The sequence below is a fragment of the Lipophrys pholis genome (assembly GCF_963383615.2).
Source record: "Lipophrys pholis genome assembly, chromosome: 23".
NCBI lineage: Eukaryota > Metazoa > Chordata > Actinopteri > Blenniiformes > Blenniidae > Lipophrys > Lipophrys pholis.
Genome location: NC_137645.1, coordinates 6,197,622 through 6,212,460, shown reverse-complemented (window position 1 = coordinate 6,212,460; position 14,839 = coordinate 6,197,622). Strand labels below are relative to the sequence as shown.

General features: G+C 44.3%; 1 protein-coding gene across 2 annotated transcripts in view; it reads right to left on the bottom strand.

Annotated features, from left to right (window-relative positions):
* The window catches only part of LOC308127675 (fibroblast growth factor 14-like), a 41,107-nt gene that overhangs the window by 13,813 nt on the left and 12,455 nt on the right, over positions 1–14,839 (bottom strand). Inside the window, exons 1-2 of one of the 2 annotated variants that reach the window (XM_080492873.1) lie at positions 8,871–9,485; positions 3,515–3,625 (exon numbers count right to left, since the gene is read on the bottom strand). In XM_080492873.1, coding sequence (XP_080348999.1) covers positions 3,515–3,625; positions 8,871–9,063 — 304 coding nt within the window. In that variant the 5' untranslated portion in view covers positions 9,064–9,485. Of the gene's footprint in view, positions 1–3,514; positions 3,626–8,870; positions 9,486–14,839 lie in introns of those variants that run through there. The other variant, XM_080492872.1, reaches the window with a different exon arrangement.

Genomic DNA, 14,839 nt, shown 5'->3' with positions numbered 1-14,839 from the left:
AGATTTCAGATGTCTAATTCAGCGTTGCGATTGGGAAATTGCAGTCAAATATCCAAAGTTCCAGAAGTAAAATCTGGATTTTAGATCCAGACTAGAAAAAAACACTTTTCACAAGCTGAGCACTACTGTGGCTGTTGAGATCTAATAGAATAAAAGTGATGACTTCCCGTGGCTTCAACGTTTGACCTTGTTATTGTTGCTTCCTGGTGACCATCAAACATCAGCTTCTCAAGGGAAAGTGCCATCAAATGCTTCAGAATAGTTCAATCTATTAATCCTGGAAGCCCTCTCGTATTATGATCCATATATTCCCATACATTATCACATATAATTACTCCAGAATATGACTACAATCTCAACATAGAGCCAATTTTAATTAAACCTTCTGATGCAAAATATAGTGAAATGTCTCAAAAACGTCTCCTATAACTGTTGCATTGTAATAATAATATTAATAATAATACATTTTATTTATAGGCACCTTTCACAACACATTGAGGCTAGTTTGATAACAACGAGGAAGCTCGCTTTCACAGCAGCATCACTGATATCTCAGAAATTTGTTGAAAAATCAGTTTCCTTTGAATTGTTTACAATTTGCTTGGTGGTTTGGAGCCTCTTGCAGGCCGGTTTTGGCCCACAAGCCTTATGTTTGACTCCCCTGATCAACAAACACGGTTCATATTGTTGATACTGAGCCAGTAGTTGTAGCCGTGATCTTTCAGTGTCGTTGAATATCTTCAGTCTTTCATTGAGGTCAAATGAAATCGCAGCCCTGCAAAGTGTGAGCATCTAATCATCACATATATATGGATTAGGCTGCTGACAGATGTTACACAGTAAATATTTCTAAAGGTAAATGAGATTAACTGAAGCTGGATCGGATTATAGTCATCTTTCACTGGTGGTCACACAAACAATTTTAATCTTGTGCATAGTTTGACTTTCCAATATTTTCTGCAACTGTGAGACGCATTGTGCCGTATTGGACTTTTCTGATGTTATGAAAGCAGCATTGATCTCGAGCTGGGACGCTCGGAGTGGTTGTTGTCCTCCTCTCTGATTAAAAACAGTGAGCTTTATTTTCAGGATCGTGATTTAGTCTCCCCCTCTCACTTTGTGGAGGTTTTCATCTTTCCATCAGTTACCGATGGTGTTATTGTCTCGGGTGTTTGCAACACCTTTTTTTTTTTGATTAGTTGTTGTGCAGCTTGTGGGCTCTCGCTAAAAGATGATATTCAATGTTGTGAGTTTGAGGCCAGGCTTCAAAAAAAAAAGCAAAATAAATAAAAAATCCACCTCTGAGGTTTCTGCCTCCACAGCGGTGTGTCATCTCCCAAACAATGTCCCAGATATTCAAGATTCCCCACAAATTTCACCGTCAAAGGTTTTTCATGAGAATATGTCTTCAGCTTGATATAGTTGTTGATTAAAACCTGCTTCTCCCTTTGTTTGTTCTCCAGTCAAGTAAAAAAAAAAAATAATAATAATTTTGGAGCATATTTTTAGGGCTTATCATTCGAAGACTTTATTCTTTTGCTATGTTTTTATGATTTCCCAACATTCATACGTTTACGTTTTGGAAACATTTGGGTATTTCTCTTTTTCTCATCACATCAATTTGATTTGACTTTTTTTTTAACCATTAACCACCTTTTATTATGTCTTTTTATTCAATTGTTATGAGGATGTATTGGTTAATGTCTGAAATGTGACAAATGAATACAGATTGGTTTATTGTTTAAAGTTGGGCTGCATGTATGTCCTGGATTCTTTGTTATCATGAATTCAACATTTGTAATCTAAATCTCAATTTATTGATTTTTAAATATGAAAAAAGGTGAAATAATTGACATTTTTAAAAGCTTTATTTGTCAGGGGGGGGAAATGATGTCAAAGCACAAGATATTATCATATATTTTTGTGTTTGCATCTATTGTAATACAAAAAAAACTTCATATATCACATGTGCGCCTAACATCATACATCCCTGAACACGTCTTTTAATATTCTAAATGTAAAATGTGTCGCTGGTGTTGTGGGATTGAAAACAATGAGGCATAATGAAGCTTTCAGCAGCGGGAACGTTATTTACTTTGTAATCAAGGGCTAATTACACCTGGGAAACCATCCATCCATCCAGTATTTATACCATTTTATCCATCCGAGGCTCACAGGACGCTGGATCTGACCAAGAGTCAACACCAGGTCCGTCACAGAGCCCTCATTGATCGCAGTTGCACAGAAACATTTCGGTAAACTTCTCAACTCGCATCTACAGTCTTCAGATTTTGAGCCAAGAAAGTCCACCAAAAGTGTTTAAGTGCACATCACCCTCGACAAATATCACACTCTCCACACCACCAACACACTCCTGCACACACGCTTCATTAGCAGAATGATATGCAACAAGCTGACTCGAGGTTGAAAAGTTGGCCGCGTAAATGCTACGGGAAATATCACGAGTCTCTCCAACTGACAAGAAAATCCAAACAGCAAAAAAAAGCTTGGTTGCAAATGCGAGCAGCAGGAAATTCAGTCTGATCCACACACAGAGCCGTGGCACAAATTTCAAGACATTTGCCAAAAAGCTGAAAAAAAAAATCAGAGTAAACAAGGAGAGCGTTGCTGCAACAGGCGGACAGCAGAGATCAGACGGCTCGGCCAATGTGGAAAGGACACTTTGGACGGCGAGCTGTGTGTTGCAGTGATTACTGATTAGCATTTGATTTTCCCCGAGCCTGGCCCGTCCCAATATTGCAAAAGCTACATTAATCAATAAGCCATCCATCTGCAGCGCGGCTACGCTTGGTGACGAGGTCCCTACAATAGTTTTCTCAGCACCCACTTGAATGAACTCATTAAAATGAACAGTTTGTGTTTGAGTAGGATTAAAATGTGAAATTAACTAAATCAGCCGGTTGGGTTCTTCCACTGGTCTCTCCTCTCCGGAGCGAGTCACCTTCACCACATCCGACAAGGATCCTGGAGTCCGACGTGTCACCCTCTAAATGATTACTCGGCCTTCAGAAGGGCCGTCAAGGATTTTACTCAGCAGCAATAAAAAAAAATTTGGTTTTGGGCTGCAGCTCTCCTCACTCTTTCTGCTGTGACTCACGTCCACGCAGTGTCAATAACATGCAACTCCGCTTGGAAACAAGTGATTCACGCATGCATGTATGCATGAGAACAAACATAAACTGATCGGACCTCAATGCGGATACGCAGCCGGCAGGTTTCGAGACAACGCAAATGTTATAATAGAATGAGAAACACGTGACTTATTGACTTCAGTGACCATAAAATCAGGCTTTTTCTTGAGGAAAATGATTGTAATAATCTCACACTAACAACAAAATTAACATTCACGCCTATCCTCTCTTCAAATTTGAAATTCAAACACATCTGATAGTGTGAAGTTCATTAGAGTGTGTGTGTGTGTGTGTGTGTGTGTGTGTGTGTGTGTGTGTGTGTGTGTGTGTGTGTGTGTGTGTGTGTGTGTGTGCATACTAACAGGAGTTGGTGCTGTCGTCTTTGGTCCCGTCCAGACTTCCGTCCTGGCCCATCTGGAGATAGAAGCCCTGCCTGCAGAACAACCTGGTCACGATGCCCTTCAGCTGTGGTTCTGCGCGCAGCAAACAGAGAGCAGACAGAAAGGAGACGAGTTCAGAACATCATCTTCAGCTATGCGACACATTCCGCCGCGCTGGTTTCAACGGAAACTTGGAAGTCGGCTCGTGCACACGTGGCTCCCTGCAAGGCCCGTCAGCGATGCGATCCAGTCTGAAGAGGGTCAATGTGACCACACGGAGCCTCCTGCGGGATTTCCTGGGGAGAGACTAGTGAAGCACATCCAATCCATTACAGGATTCTCGGACTAATCCGTCCTCTGTGGTCATTGTTCCACTTGAATACAGCTGATAAATTATTTCTGAACCTTTGATGGTGAAGTGCGGCCCTGCTCCGCTCATGACCGACCAACAAATTGGTTTAAAGGTATGATGGATGTAACTAAACTAAACCTAGGAAAGCCACAGATTATCCAATTCAATAACTCTCCAATAATTCCAGTGCAGATTTGGATTGCACTTTCACTTCTCACTCTTTGACTCTTGACACCCAAGTTCAAAACGAAAAAAAAATAAATAAATCAAACGGCGCGGCCCAAAGAACGGCTGAGTCACGTCTAGAGATGGAAGATCAGAGACTAAACGCTGACGGGACCTTCTTCAACACGACTTTCCACTTTACCATGAGTATTCCATCACTCTCTGTAGATAACACCACCTTTTTCCGATTGTCTAACATGGCTCCTCGCACACACACACACACACACGCGCACACACGCTACCACGCCCATCCTCACTCAACAAAACACACATCAGTGACTTTGCAGCAGTCGAGACGGTGGGAATCCCCTTTGAATATGCATGTGAGACACTCTTCGGGTATACCCCTAATGTATAGAGGAAGAAAAAAAAAGCTAAGATTGACCCAGTTTTCATGGAGTGTGTGCGTGTGTGTGTGTGAGTGTGTGTAGATGAGTGTGTGTGTATGCGTGTGTGTGTGTATGCATGAGACAGACGGAGACGGGGAGAGGCAGGGGTGTTTTCCATCTTTGTAAAGGATCCATCTTGTGCAGCAGGGGAGAAGGAGGGAAGAGTCACTGTGATGCTTGAAACAGGCGTTGCAAAGATCCTCAGTACAATCCATCACATGGTGTCTATATATATACATCTATAATTCAGAGTAATGCCATGCATTCCAATCCAAACACACTGACCGCTGCAGACGGACAGAAATCAGTCACATTTCAGTCTCACTGTCCTTGTTTGTGTGACGCATGGCTCCTACAAAGCCGCCCGAAATGTAATTTATCGCCTCTTATCTGCTCCGAGAGTGCGTCATCAATAAAATCACACTAATAAAACACAGTGTAAAATGTATTTCTGTATCAGAATTAGCCCCGGGGGCCCGGACGCGAGAGAACCTTCCGGTTGGAGCTTTGGATGTATTCATCCTTTTTAATCTGATGGCGATGTATTGCAGTGGGCGTGTCTCAGCGCCGGACGGCGAGAACAGAAAACCCTTCGTGGTTCGTGTTGTGAGTCACGTCCTGAGAATTTTCAATTAATCGACGACAAACACAATAACGTCCCAGGGTACGTCGAAAATAAATAAAGTGCGTATTGTGCGGGCTTGAAAAGTGTTTTCCTTCCAGAGGACGATGTGGTATGAAAGCTTTTATACGACACCGTCGCTTTAAAGAGGAGCGACTGATGAAATGCATCTGTGATCTGCAGAAATACAGTATATACATGCAAACAGGTGAAACAATGTTGGATCACCGCTGCAAGAAGGAAGCGCAAATCTAGCCTCAAGTCTTAAAAGGTTGAAATGGGCAACGGGGAAACTTGAAAAAAAAACACTGAGGCAAGCTGTGAACTTTTTTAAAATTAAAATAAAAACTAATAAAACTTAAGTTCCAATTTGTAAAATTTGTTCGAAGCCACTAAAACAAATGACCTTCAAGTATTAAGATAGAAGAATGGAATATCCTCAAACATTTTAACATCTGAGTGTCATGACAAAAATGTTTATTTTACATAAAGGACGTTATTGTATGTTATGAGAGGTTTCGCCGTGTTAATGTTAACGATTACAGGCTCAAACTGTGTTTTTGTGGCCGTTTGCGTAACTCCCTGTTGCAATTAATGAGAAAATCAATAATGATTCTCCCCGGGGCTCCGTCCCGCTTCGCCTTCCTCGTCGTGTGTGTATTGCGTCTGCTCATCCGTCTAACAGCCACCTGCTCATCCGTTCACGTCCGACATCGCCGCCATGGCGACGCTCCCGCGGTCCTCCAGGTGACGTTCCCACCCTTCCCAGTGTCTCCACCATCCTGTCTGTTACTAGGGAAATTCCCATCCCTACGTTGCCATGGTAACAGCCTCCTCATTCCAGACTGTTCCAGGAAAAAGGGTATTCCCCGATCTGCACACACACACACGCACGCACACACACACACACAAACACGCGGAGGGCTGTATTTTCATTAGAATGTGATCTGATTGAATCAGCCGGTCGATGAAGTCGCCGCACCGACTTGACGCGTCGTACCGTCTGTCGATTCGCTCCAGTCTGAGCCTCAACGCCGCCTCAAAAGCGGCGAAAACCACCAATATGGGCGTCTCGTGCAAACAATGCGCTGAAGACCTTGAGTGTCTCTCTTTTACACACACACACACACACACACACACACACGCACACGCACACACACACACACACACACACACACACACACTTCAAGACACCAAAAACTACTAAATAAAGAAACATCCTGAAGCGCCCAAGTGAAGAATTTGCAGGCGGCGAGCTGAGCGCACCCATTTCCTCCTCATTTCCATCAGTGTGATTAGTGATTAGAGAAACACGCAGAGCTGAAAAGGGCACGTTCATGTGATAAACAACTCAAGTCTCCATCACTTTGTGCACCGGCGGCTTTTCCAGCCTTGACGCCATCCGAGGAGCCACTGATGTCACGTATTGATAATCTATACCTGCTGCTTCCTGCGAAGCGCGGACGGAACGGCTCGGGAACACCCTGTGCAGGTCGACGGCATCGTCTTTGTGGAGCAGCATCCTCCACCTGGGTTCAGGTTCACACGGCGACGGCGACGCAGTCTTTCACTTAGCCTCGGGCCTCTTGTTGCTCCGGAGGGACGTGCCGGGAATCACGGGTCATACCGGGAGCGGCCGTCTCCGAGTAAACGGCAGTTTAGATTGGAGAGCATGTTTTCATCTTTGCGGTATATCGAATTTAGAAGAATGTCCACGGCAATGCCATCACTGTGGGGGAGGGGGATTTAAACCTATTAAGTTGGCTCTGGCAACCATTTGCTGGCTCACCTCCACAGTGACCCTCAAGCTTCCTCGTTACATTTCTTCAGCATCTCAACTTATTACTTGTTTATTGCCATAATTTGCTGTTTTTCATCTCTGCTCTATTTGGGTTTTTTTTTTTCCATCATTACATAAATGTGACAGTGTGTATTTAGAAGCACAAGACTACCTACAATAGGACTTAACTCTGGAGGGAGAATGCGTTTATAAATGTATTTATCTGGCTTCTGATCCAACAGGTGGATTTCAGTGAACATGACGACCATAAAGAGATGTTTGGAGAAGGTTTCGTCTCAGCTGGTTTCACCGCTGAGTGAAATCCTCACACTTCAGCGCGACGACTTCTGCTCTCAGATGTGTGATTACTGACAGTAACGACATACGACAACAGACCAAGAAGGAGCTCTGGTCATATCTGAAGTGGTCCCCCCCCAAAAAAACAAAAGGCTCCTTGGCAGTTCAACTAATCACAGTCGGCTAATCCAAACTGTTTTGAAGCGGGTCTTTGAATAATGGAGGCTTCAGATCGGCGCCGGTCGGGTCTGTATGTCTCCTTCAACCAACCCTCTGGGAGACGGTCGGGGGACGTTTGGCAAATCAGGCAGACGCACACGGCACCGAGCGTTCGCCAGCAGCTCTCACGGCTGAGAGCACAGACGAGAGACAGGAGGAGGTGAAGGAGGTGGCTGGAAGAAGAACAAGAGAGGGAGAGAGCAGAAGAAGAGGGCTGGGTGGAGAGGGGAGAGTGACGAGCCAAGAGGCAGCAGAAGAAGAAAGATGGGAGGAGAAGGGGAGGAGAGGAAACTAGGGGAGGAAGGAGAGCCACAAGAATATATAAGAGTGAAAGAAGAAGACAAGGAGCAACTCCCTCTGACATATTTGGTTCCCACATCCCGCAAATTCTAATTTTTCACCCGAGAAAGACGATTCATTTCAGAACGACTCCTCACGTTCGCCTCCACTCTCGTCCCCGCCTCGCTTCCTCCTCCCCCTCCTCTCATTTCCTGCCGCCATCTCCCCTCCACACACCGTCACCTGCTGGCTTCTCGCACAATCAATTGATTACAACGGCGCTCGTCGTCCCTGCAACCAAACGCTCGCCGTGGCACATAATCACAACATTCTCATTAATCTGCATCACTTCTATAGGTAATCACGCCTCGCTCGGCGCGCTGATGGCGAGATCCGTCCCATCGTTTCCACAATGACGTTTAATTTGGATTGGAGTGGGATTCGAGAGCTGAATGGAGGAAAATTTGCTGGAGACTTTTTGACCTCCCCCATGAACAAAAATCAGAGGGTTTTTCATTCTGAAGGGAAGAATGTGAATCACAGGGATTGTGTTTTGAAAATGTGCTACTGTCACCGTGGCTCGGCCTGACATTTTGCTTCAGCGTCAAGACAAAGTCTGATCTTGGTGATGGGGGGGGGGGGGCACTTTGAGCTGAAAATGAGAGAGAGAGAGAGAGAGAGAGAGAGAGAGAGAGAGAGAGAGAGAGAGAGAGACCAGACAGACTAATCTGTGGCTTCAATAATGGATGGACCTGGAAACTACTGAACCATAGGGCACTACAAGACATGACAGTGTGTGTGTGTGTGTGTGTGTGTGTGTGTGTGTGTGTGTGTGTGTGTGTGTGCGTGTCAACAGAGAAGAAGGGGGTGGCGAGTCTGTCAGTCAGTCTGTGTTTATGCATGCTCGGGGTACGTACGCGTGTGAGAGTGCGCGCACACACACAAGTATGTCCGCGCACCAGCTGGGGCGTCAATGTGAAAGACATTGTGCGTCGTGCGTAAAAGCGCATGTGTGTGTTTGAACGTCTTTTTTTTTTTTTTGTATGTGTGCAGAGGTGCGAGCGGATGTGGCAATCGATATATTTGCGTGCGTGCGTGCGTGCGTGCGTGTGTGCGTGCGTGTGTGCGTGCGTGTGTGTGTGTGTGTGTGTGTGTGTGTTAATGCGCCCCCGCACCTTGTCTCCTTAGCCTCCTCTTCTTCAATCCAAATATCCGGACTTTGGAGAAGATGTCGACCAGGTTCCCGTTGCACAGCCCCTGCTTCTTACCGGGGCTCTTGCGCCGCCGGTGAGTGGTCGGTCGGTGGGCGTGTTGCTCTCGCGCCTGTCGCTTCTGCCGGATCAAACCGCTGGCGATGGCCGCTGCCATGTCTCCGCCGGAACAGCCGACACACAACCAGCCGCGTCCCCGGTCTCTTCAGGGGGTGTCCACCGGAGGACGAAGCGCAGACAAAACCAGACACAGACCTCCGGGGCTCCGCTCGCGCCACACCGGCTCTATCACGGCCCCATACTTCTGCCGCGACGCGTAAAAGTCCACAATAAGCACGAGACTTTCTCGCTACAGCATATTCTTACAGGTCTACCTGTCCCCGTCACGTCCCGCCGGCTCCGTCTGTCAGTCACCGAGCAGCGGCTGTCACTGAACGGCTCCTCCGAGCGACGCTCCCGGAGCCCGGCGTTCACCCTGTGCGGCCATGGCCCGCCCGGAGACCGGCTCTCTCACGAACACACCGAACCCCAGACGCCGCCGCTGTCCTCTCACATGAAAAACGTCGCTCGTTTCCCACTGCCCTGAAGCGCGTGCCACCGCCAGCCAGCCAGCCAGCCGCCAAACAGCTGCGTGAAACTCGCGCGCGGCACACAGAGCAGCACCGGAAATAGGGCGGCTTGTCTTTCAAAGTGAAAGCTTGGAAGGATTTTTTTTTCTCTCGCAGATTATGTCAGGTCACAAGAGCAAATATAACCATATTTTTTAAATATATTTGTTAGTACGACAAATTGTTCAATACAAAACTACAAAACTCAATACAAAACTAAATAAATTAAATACAAATGCATTCAAATGCACCATAGGATTCATCTAACTTTGCCATCATAATAAATTCAAACATACCTTGCACACATAGGGTCATTTTGGGTGGTTCTTATTTCTGGAGTTGACCACTTTAAAGTAGTTTTTAAGTGAATTATGACATAGACAGGTGAACATATTTTGCATGAGATTAAATAAAGCGTGCTATATGAGTTTAAGCATACAAACTGCTAAAAGAGTCACAATTCTCACGTTAAACAATTTGTTTTACAGCAATACCTCTAAAAATGCCATTCCACTCGTATAAGTTTTTACAAGGAGGTCATTGGTTTCACTGTTTTTTGAGAGTTTTTTATTTCAGTCAAACGGGAAATTGAGTCAGTTTATTATTTATGATGTGGTTCATTAAGAGTAGCCTACATATTTTCAACAAGTGCCTTAAAAATATTTAATTTCGGTGTCAGCCATGGGATTTTCTTCACATGTTTTACACCCAGTAATGCTCCCACTGGAGTAGCATTGAGCTAAACTCCTTCAAAAGAAATCTGCCGTCTCGAAATACAATTGAGTGTAAAATGTCATGTTATTTTGAAAGGGAAGACCGGATGTCACTGTGGTGGTCGCTCATGTTACCTTGACAGTGTAACGCGCGAGCGCTCTGTGGACCCTCGGAGCCACGCGCCGAGCGAGCTGTCACAAAAAACAACCTGGTCATCCTGGTTCCGGCCCGGTGTGTGTGTGTGTGTGTGTGTGTGTGTGTGTGTGTGTGTGTGTGTGTGTGTGTGTGTGTGTGTGTGTGTGTGTGTGTGTGTGTGTGTGAAAAAGAGAGAGAGAGAGAGAGAGAGAGAGAGAGAGAGAGAGAGAGAGAGAGAGAGAGAGAGAGAGAGAGAGAGAGAGAGAGAGAGAGAACGGGGGGTTTGAAGGCTGGTGACGTCACTGATTGGGTTCTGGAGCACTGGTCCTAATTGACAGCTCTGGAACTGCACGTGAACCTGAACACATGACACCCATAAGTAGTGACTCTGTAATGTGTCCCTGCAGGTGAACTTTGTTCTGCTCTTTGATTTATTTAAAAGGCTTTTTAAGTCAATAATATCCTTTATCCTAATATCCTATTCTTTTGCGACTATTTGACTTTCATTTGTTCACAACAGTGGCAGCGGCAGAGATTTTATTCCGCTGGTGCTTTGGGGGAACTCTAGTTAATTCCCTACTGGAGCGCCGACAATATGCGCGCACCGCACCGCACCGCGCACGTGACAGTCGCGCACATAATGGGAAAGCTCCGCTATTTAAAACATTATTACTCGACCCAATACGCAAGATATTTAGCCAAAGTGAAAGAGGTGAAATGTTTGCCACTTAAGCTCACCACTGAATGTAAACTTTAACACAAGTTTTTCACTGATGGAGTCACAACCGCAGCAGGAAGCAGTTTTCATTTGGGTCTCGCACACAAAGACTAACTCCTGCTGCTGAGCCACACACAAAGACTAACTCCTGCTGCCAGTCACCAAAACCAAATATATGGTTCAATGGATCTAATGACAGATTAATAAACACTGCATAGAGATAAACAGGAGACAATTCAAATGTAAACCACCAAGAACAATCACCACTCACCATGAGATGTCATAATAAAACGATACGTCGGTTGTTGTAGTTGAGCGCGAAGGAATTCGTCACTTTTCTTGTTTTTTTTTGCAAAAAGCGCTCCATGTTTCATTACTGTACGTTACACCAGAAACAAATGCGCTCTCGAGAACAGGAAGTGGTAAGTTCAAAGGTTAATGCGTCCGCTGCGCCGATTGGCTCAATCAGAGCACACTGCTTTTTAGTTAAAAAATAAAATACATACTTACATATTTTATTGGTGTATTTATTAATTAACCAGACAACAAATGATAATGTTCACACATAAAGAATTTTTTTTTTTAATAAACCACTTAAAAAGAATACATATATATTTCTCGGGGGGGTGCTATGGGGGTGCTATGGCTATCTCAGGGGGAGCTCCAGCACACCCAACCCCCTCTAGCGCCGCCTATAGTTCACAATTAGTCATCCTGTCTTATAAAAACAATGCGCTCAGCCAAAACAGGCTTTCAACACATCAAACAATCAAAAGTTTGACTCTATTTCTGACAGACTGCTGATATTCTGACTGCATTCTCATTATTAAATGTATATTATTTAAATTCCATGGGGAAGAACATGTAAACTCCACAAAGACGGGGCTTCAAACTATGAAAGAAGAACGGAGTGCTAATCAATACACGACTATTCTGTTGAAAGCGACCGACATCAGAGGACAAATTCTCAACGGGACAACTATTACTTCTTAATAGAAATCCGGATAATATAATACGAATGTACAATATATGTGTGTTTCTATTCTGGGAGATAACTCTCTGACTTCACTGTTAACTTTGGGAAAAAAGCCGTAAAATACAAAATAATGACGGGTTGCAGTTCAGATTATTGGAGTTTTCTTTTGATGTTTTGGGTTTTTGCGTGTAATTTGTACATATTCCAGGTTATTTACATAATTTACAGGAAATCCACTGGCTTCTGCCTGTTTCTTTGCCAGGTAAAGTCAAACAGTATTTCTTTGTGTGGAATTAATCCATTCATCGTGTGAATGTAAATGTTTGTGTCGAGGAGAACACAGTGAGACCTGCTCTGCTCATTGCTTCACGTGTGTGAATGAAAGGTTTAAAAAATGCACGAGGAGGGCTCGTGTTGACGAGCCTCACACTTCCGCTCAGCCTCCTCTCCATGTCCATATACGTTTCATCTTTTCGGTGCAGATTTCCGGCCGTCCGCTCAGATTCCCTCCGTGACGTAACAGCGTCCATGTGGCTCTGCGGTCTAAACACCGTGATCTCCAGTGACTGGGATTCCTGCCAAGTAAGTGGCCCAGCGAGGACACCGTATCAAACATTGCATTGCAACGCACAATCAACGCTGAACTAAATATTGCTGTTTGGAAAAGTGAGGTTGTGATTCAACTTCTGCCCAAATGTCCTCAGCCCGTGTGAATGGCTGCTTCCATGTAGGGCAGCCACCGCTCCAGAATAAAGAGCTGGGCCGGGACCCAGCTGGACACCAAGAACACCAGAATGATTTTTATTTTTTATTTTTTATTTTCTTCTGGGGAAACTGATATCAAAGAAAAACCCAAACCCTCCGCCAGTCTGTCTGTCCTCATGATGAATAATGGACCACAGTGTCTGGCCGTGCAGGATTGTTTATTTTTTTTGAAGACATGCAGGGTCGAACCTCCATCTTATCTTGGAATAACACAATTCATCATGTTGGCACAGTGTGATTCTCTCTCGATGTCTGAGAGCAGTGATATTGTTTTTCATCTCGGGGGGGGGGGGGGGGGGGTAGAAGATGTCTTGACAGTTCACCTTAGTTCATTCAGAATATTTAAATCTCCTGACTCTTGCATTAGGACTCGCTTTTTTTCTTCATTTGCTCAAGTTGAAAATGTATGTTTAAAAAACTGTTTCTTTTCCGTGTGAGTTTCAAATGTGAGGTGTGCACATAGTCTACATCACAATCAATAGGTTGATTGACAGTGAATAAGCTAATCAGAGTGTAACAAACTCTGATCAACTGCTTGTTTTATTCATATATTAATCTATAAGTCACTGCATTTAACCGAGGTGTGGCTCCATTATCTATGTCAGTGTTTTTTGGTTTGAAAGTTTGGAAGAACTGACTTGGATGACTTGGAATTGCATTTTTAGGAGTCAAAGTGCCACTCATTCATATTTATTCCTCGCTAAGTGTTTTTGTTCCATGTCTGGTGGTTCAGAAAAGGGACCTGAGGGCAGTGGATGAAGTGTTTTGCGATTAAAAAATAATCCGACGCTGCTTTGCGGCTTGGTGACGTCAGGCAGGTCAGGACGCTTGAACTGAGACATTCCATCAGCGTGGACATGGAAAAGGTTTTCTCTCTCTTTCTCCCTCTCCCTCTCTCTCTCTCTCTCTATCTCTCTGTTTTCCCTTTTACTCATGGGATCCACGACCTGTCATCAAATCTACATTTTCAGGAGATACCAGAATATAAACCATTCAACAAATGCATCATAAAGTGACCATTGGTTCAGGTTTTATTAGGATTAGGCTTAAGGTTATATGATTAATTATAATTATAATGGGTGAAACTAAAGTCAAGGGAATCCATAATGTCAATGGAAATAGATGCTGTAGTTGTCTGTGTTGACATGTGCACGTTACTTTTTTTAAATAGGTATTAAATGGATATGATGTACGTCTGCGCCCACTAGGTGGCAGCAGAGCACGTCTCAGAGAGTCAGTTGAACAGAGCGTCAGCAGAAACAGTCTGTCTCTGGTCATGTCAGACGAGCCGTGACTGCAGCCCTCTTCATCTAAACGCTCCAACTGCACCAGGAGATCATCAGATGTCTAAGTTTACTGCCTGAAAATGTGTAATTTCTTATTGTTTCCTACCCAAAAGTAAAAAATAAAAACACTTTACATCCCCGATTCAAACAAAGCGTCTTCAGCATCCTGACACATTTGTCCCATTTAGATAAACCTCAAGTGAGGGCGTACGTGCGAGAGAGAGAGAGAGGGAGAGGGAGAGGATGTGTGTGTGGTTTTATCCAGGTCAGTCCAAGTGAAAACGTTATGAATAAGTCAAAGCTACATTTACATTAAAATTCAGCCTCCCCGTTTGCTTTTTATAACGTCTCAGAAAGGCGGCACGAAGCGAAGCTCCTCAACTTCAAAGGGAAAGAAAAAAAAAATTCTCTCCACCCTGTCTCCCATTCATTTATGCCTCCACCCACCTCCCTGGGAAAAAAAGAAGAAAGGAAGGGAAATATCTGCACATTTGAATTGGTTTTGCTTTGGGTGACGTGGTTTAAAGGGTTTAAAGGAAAACAGGTAAATAGATAAACACAAATGTTCACACAGACACAAACCAATGCACATTAATGATGACATTAAAACAGTTAAAGCTTGTTTTACTGACTCTCTTCATAGTCTAATTTATTATTTCAAGATCTTCTTCAATGCGTATCTAATTTTCCACAGATCCAACAGCGCTCCCTACAGGTACTAGTTGGGAACA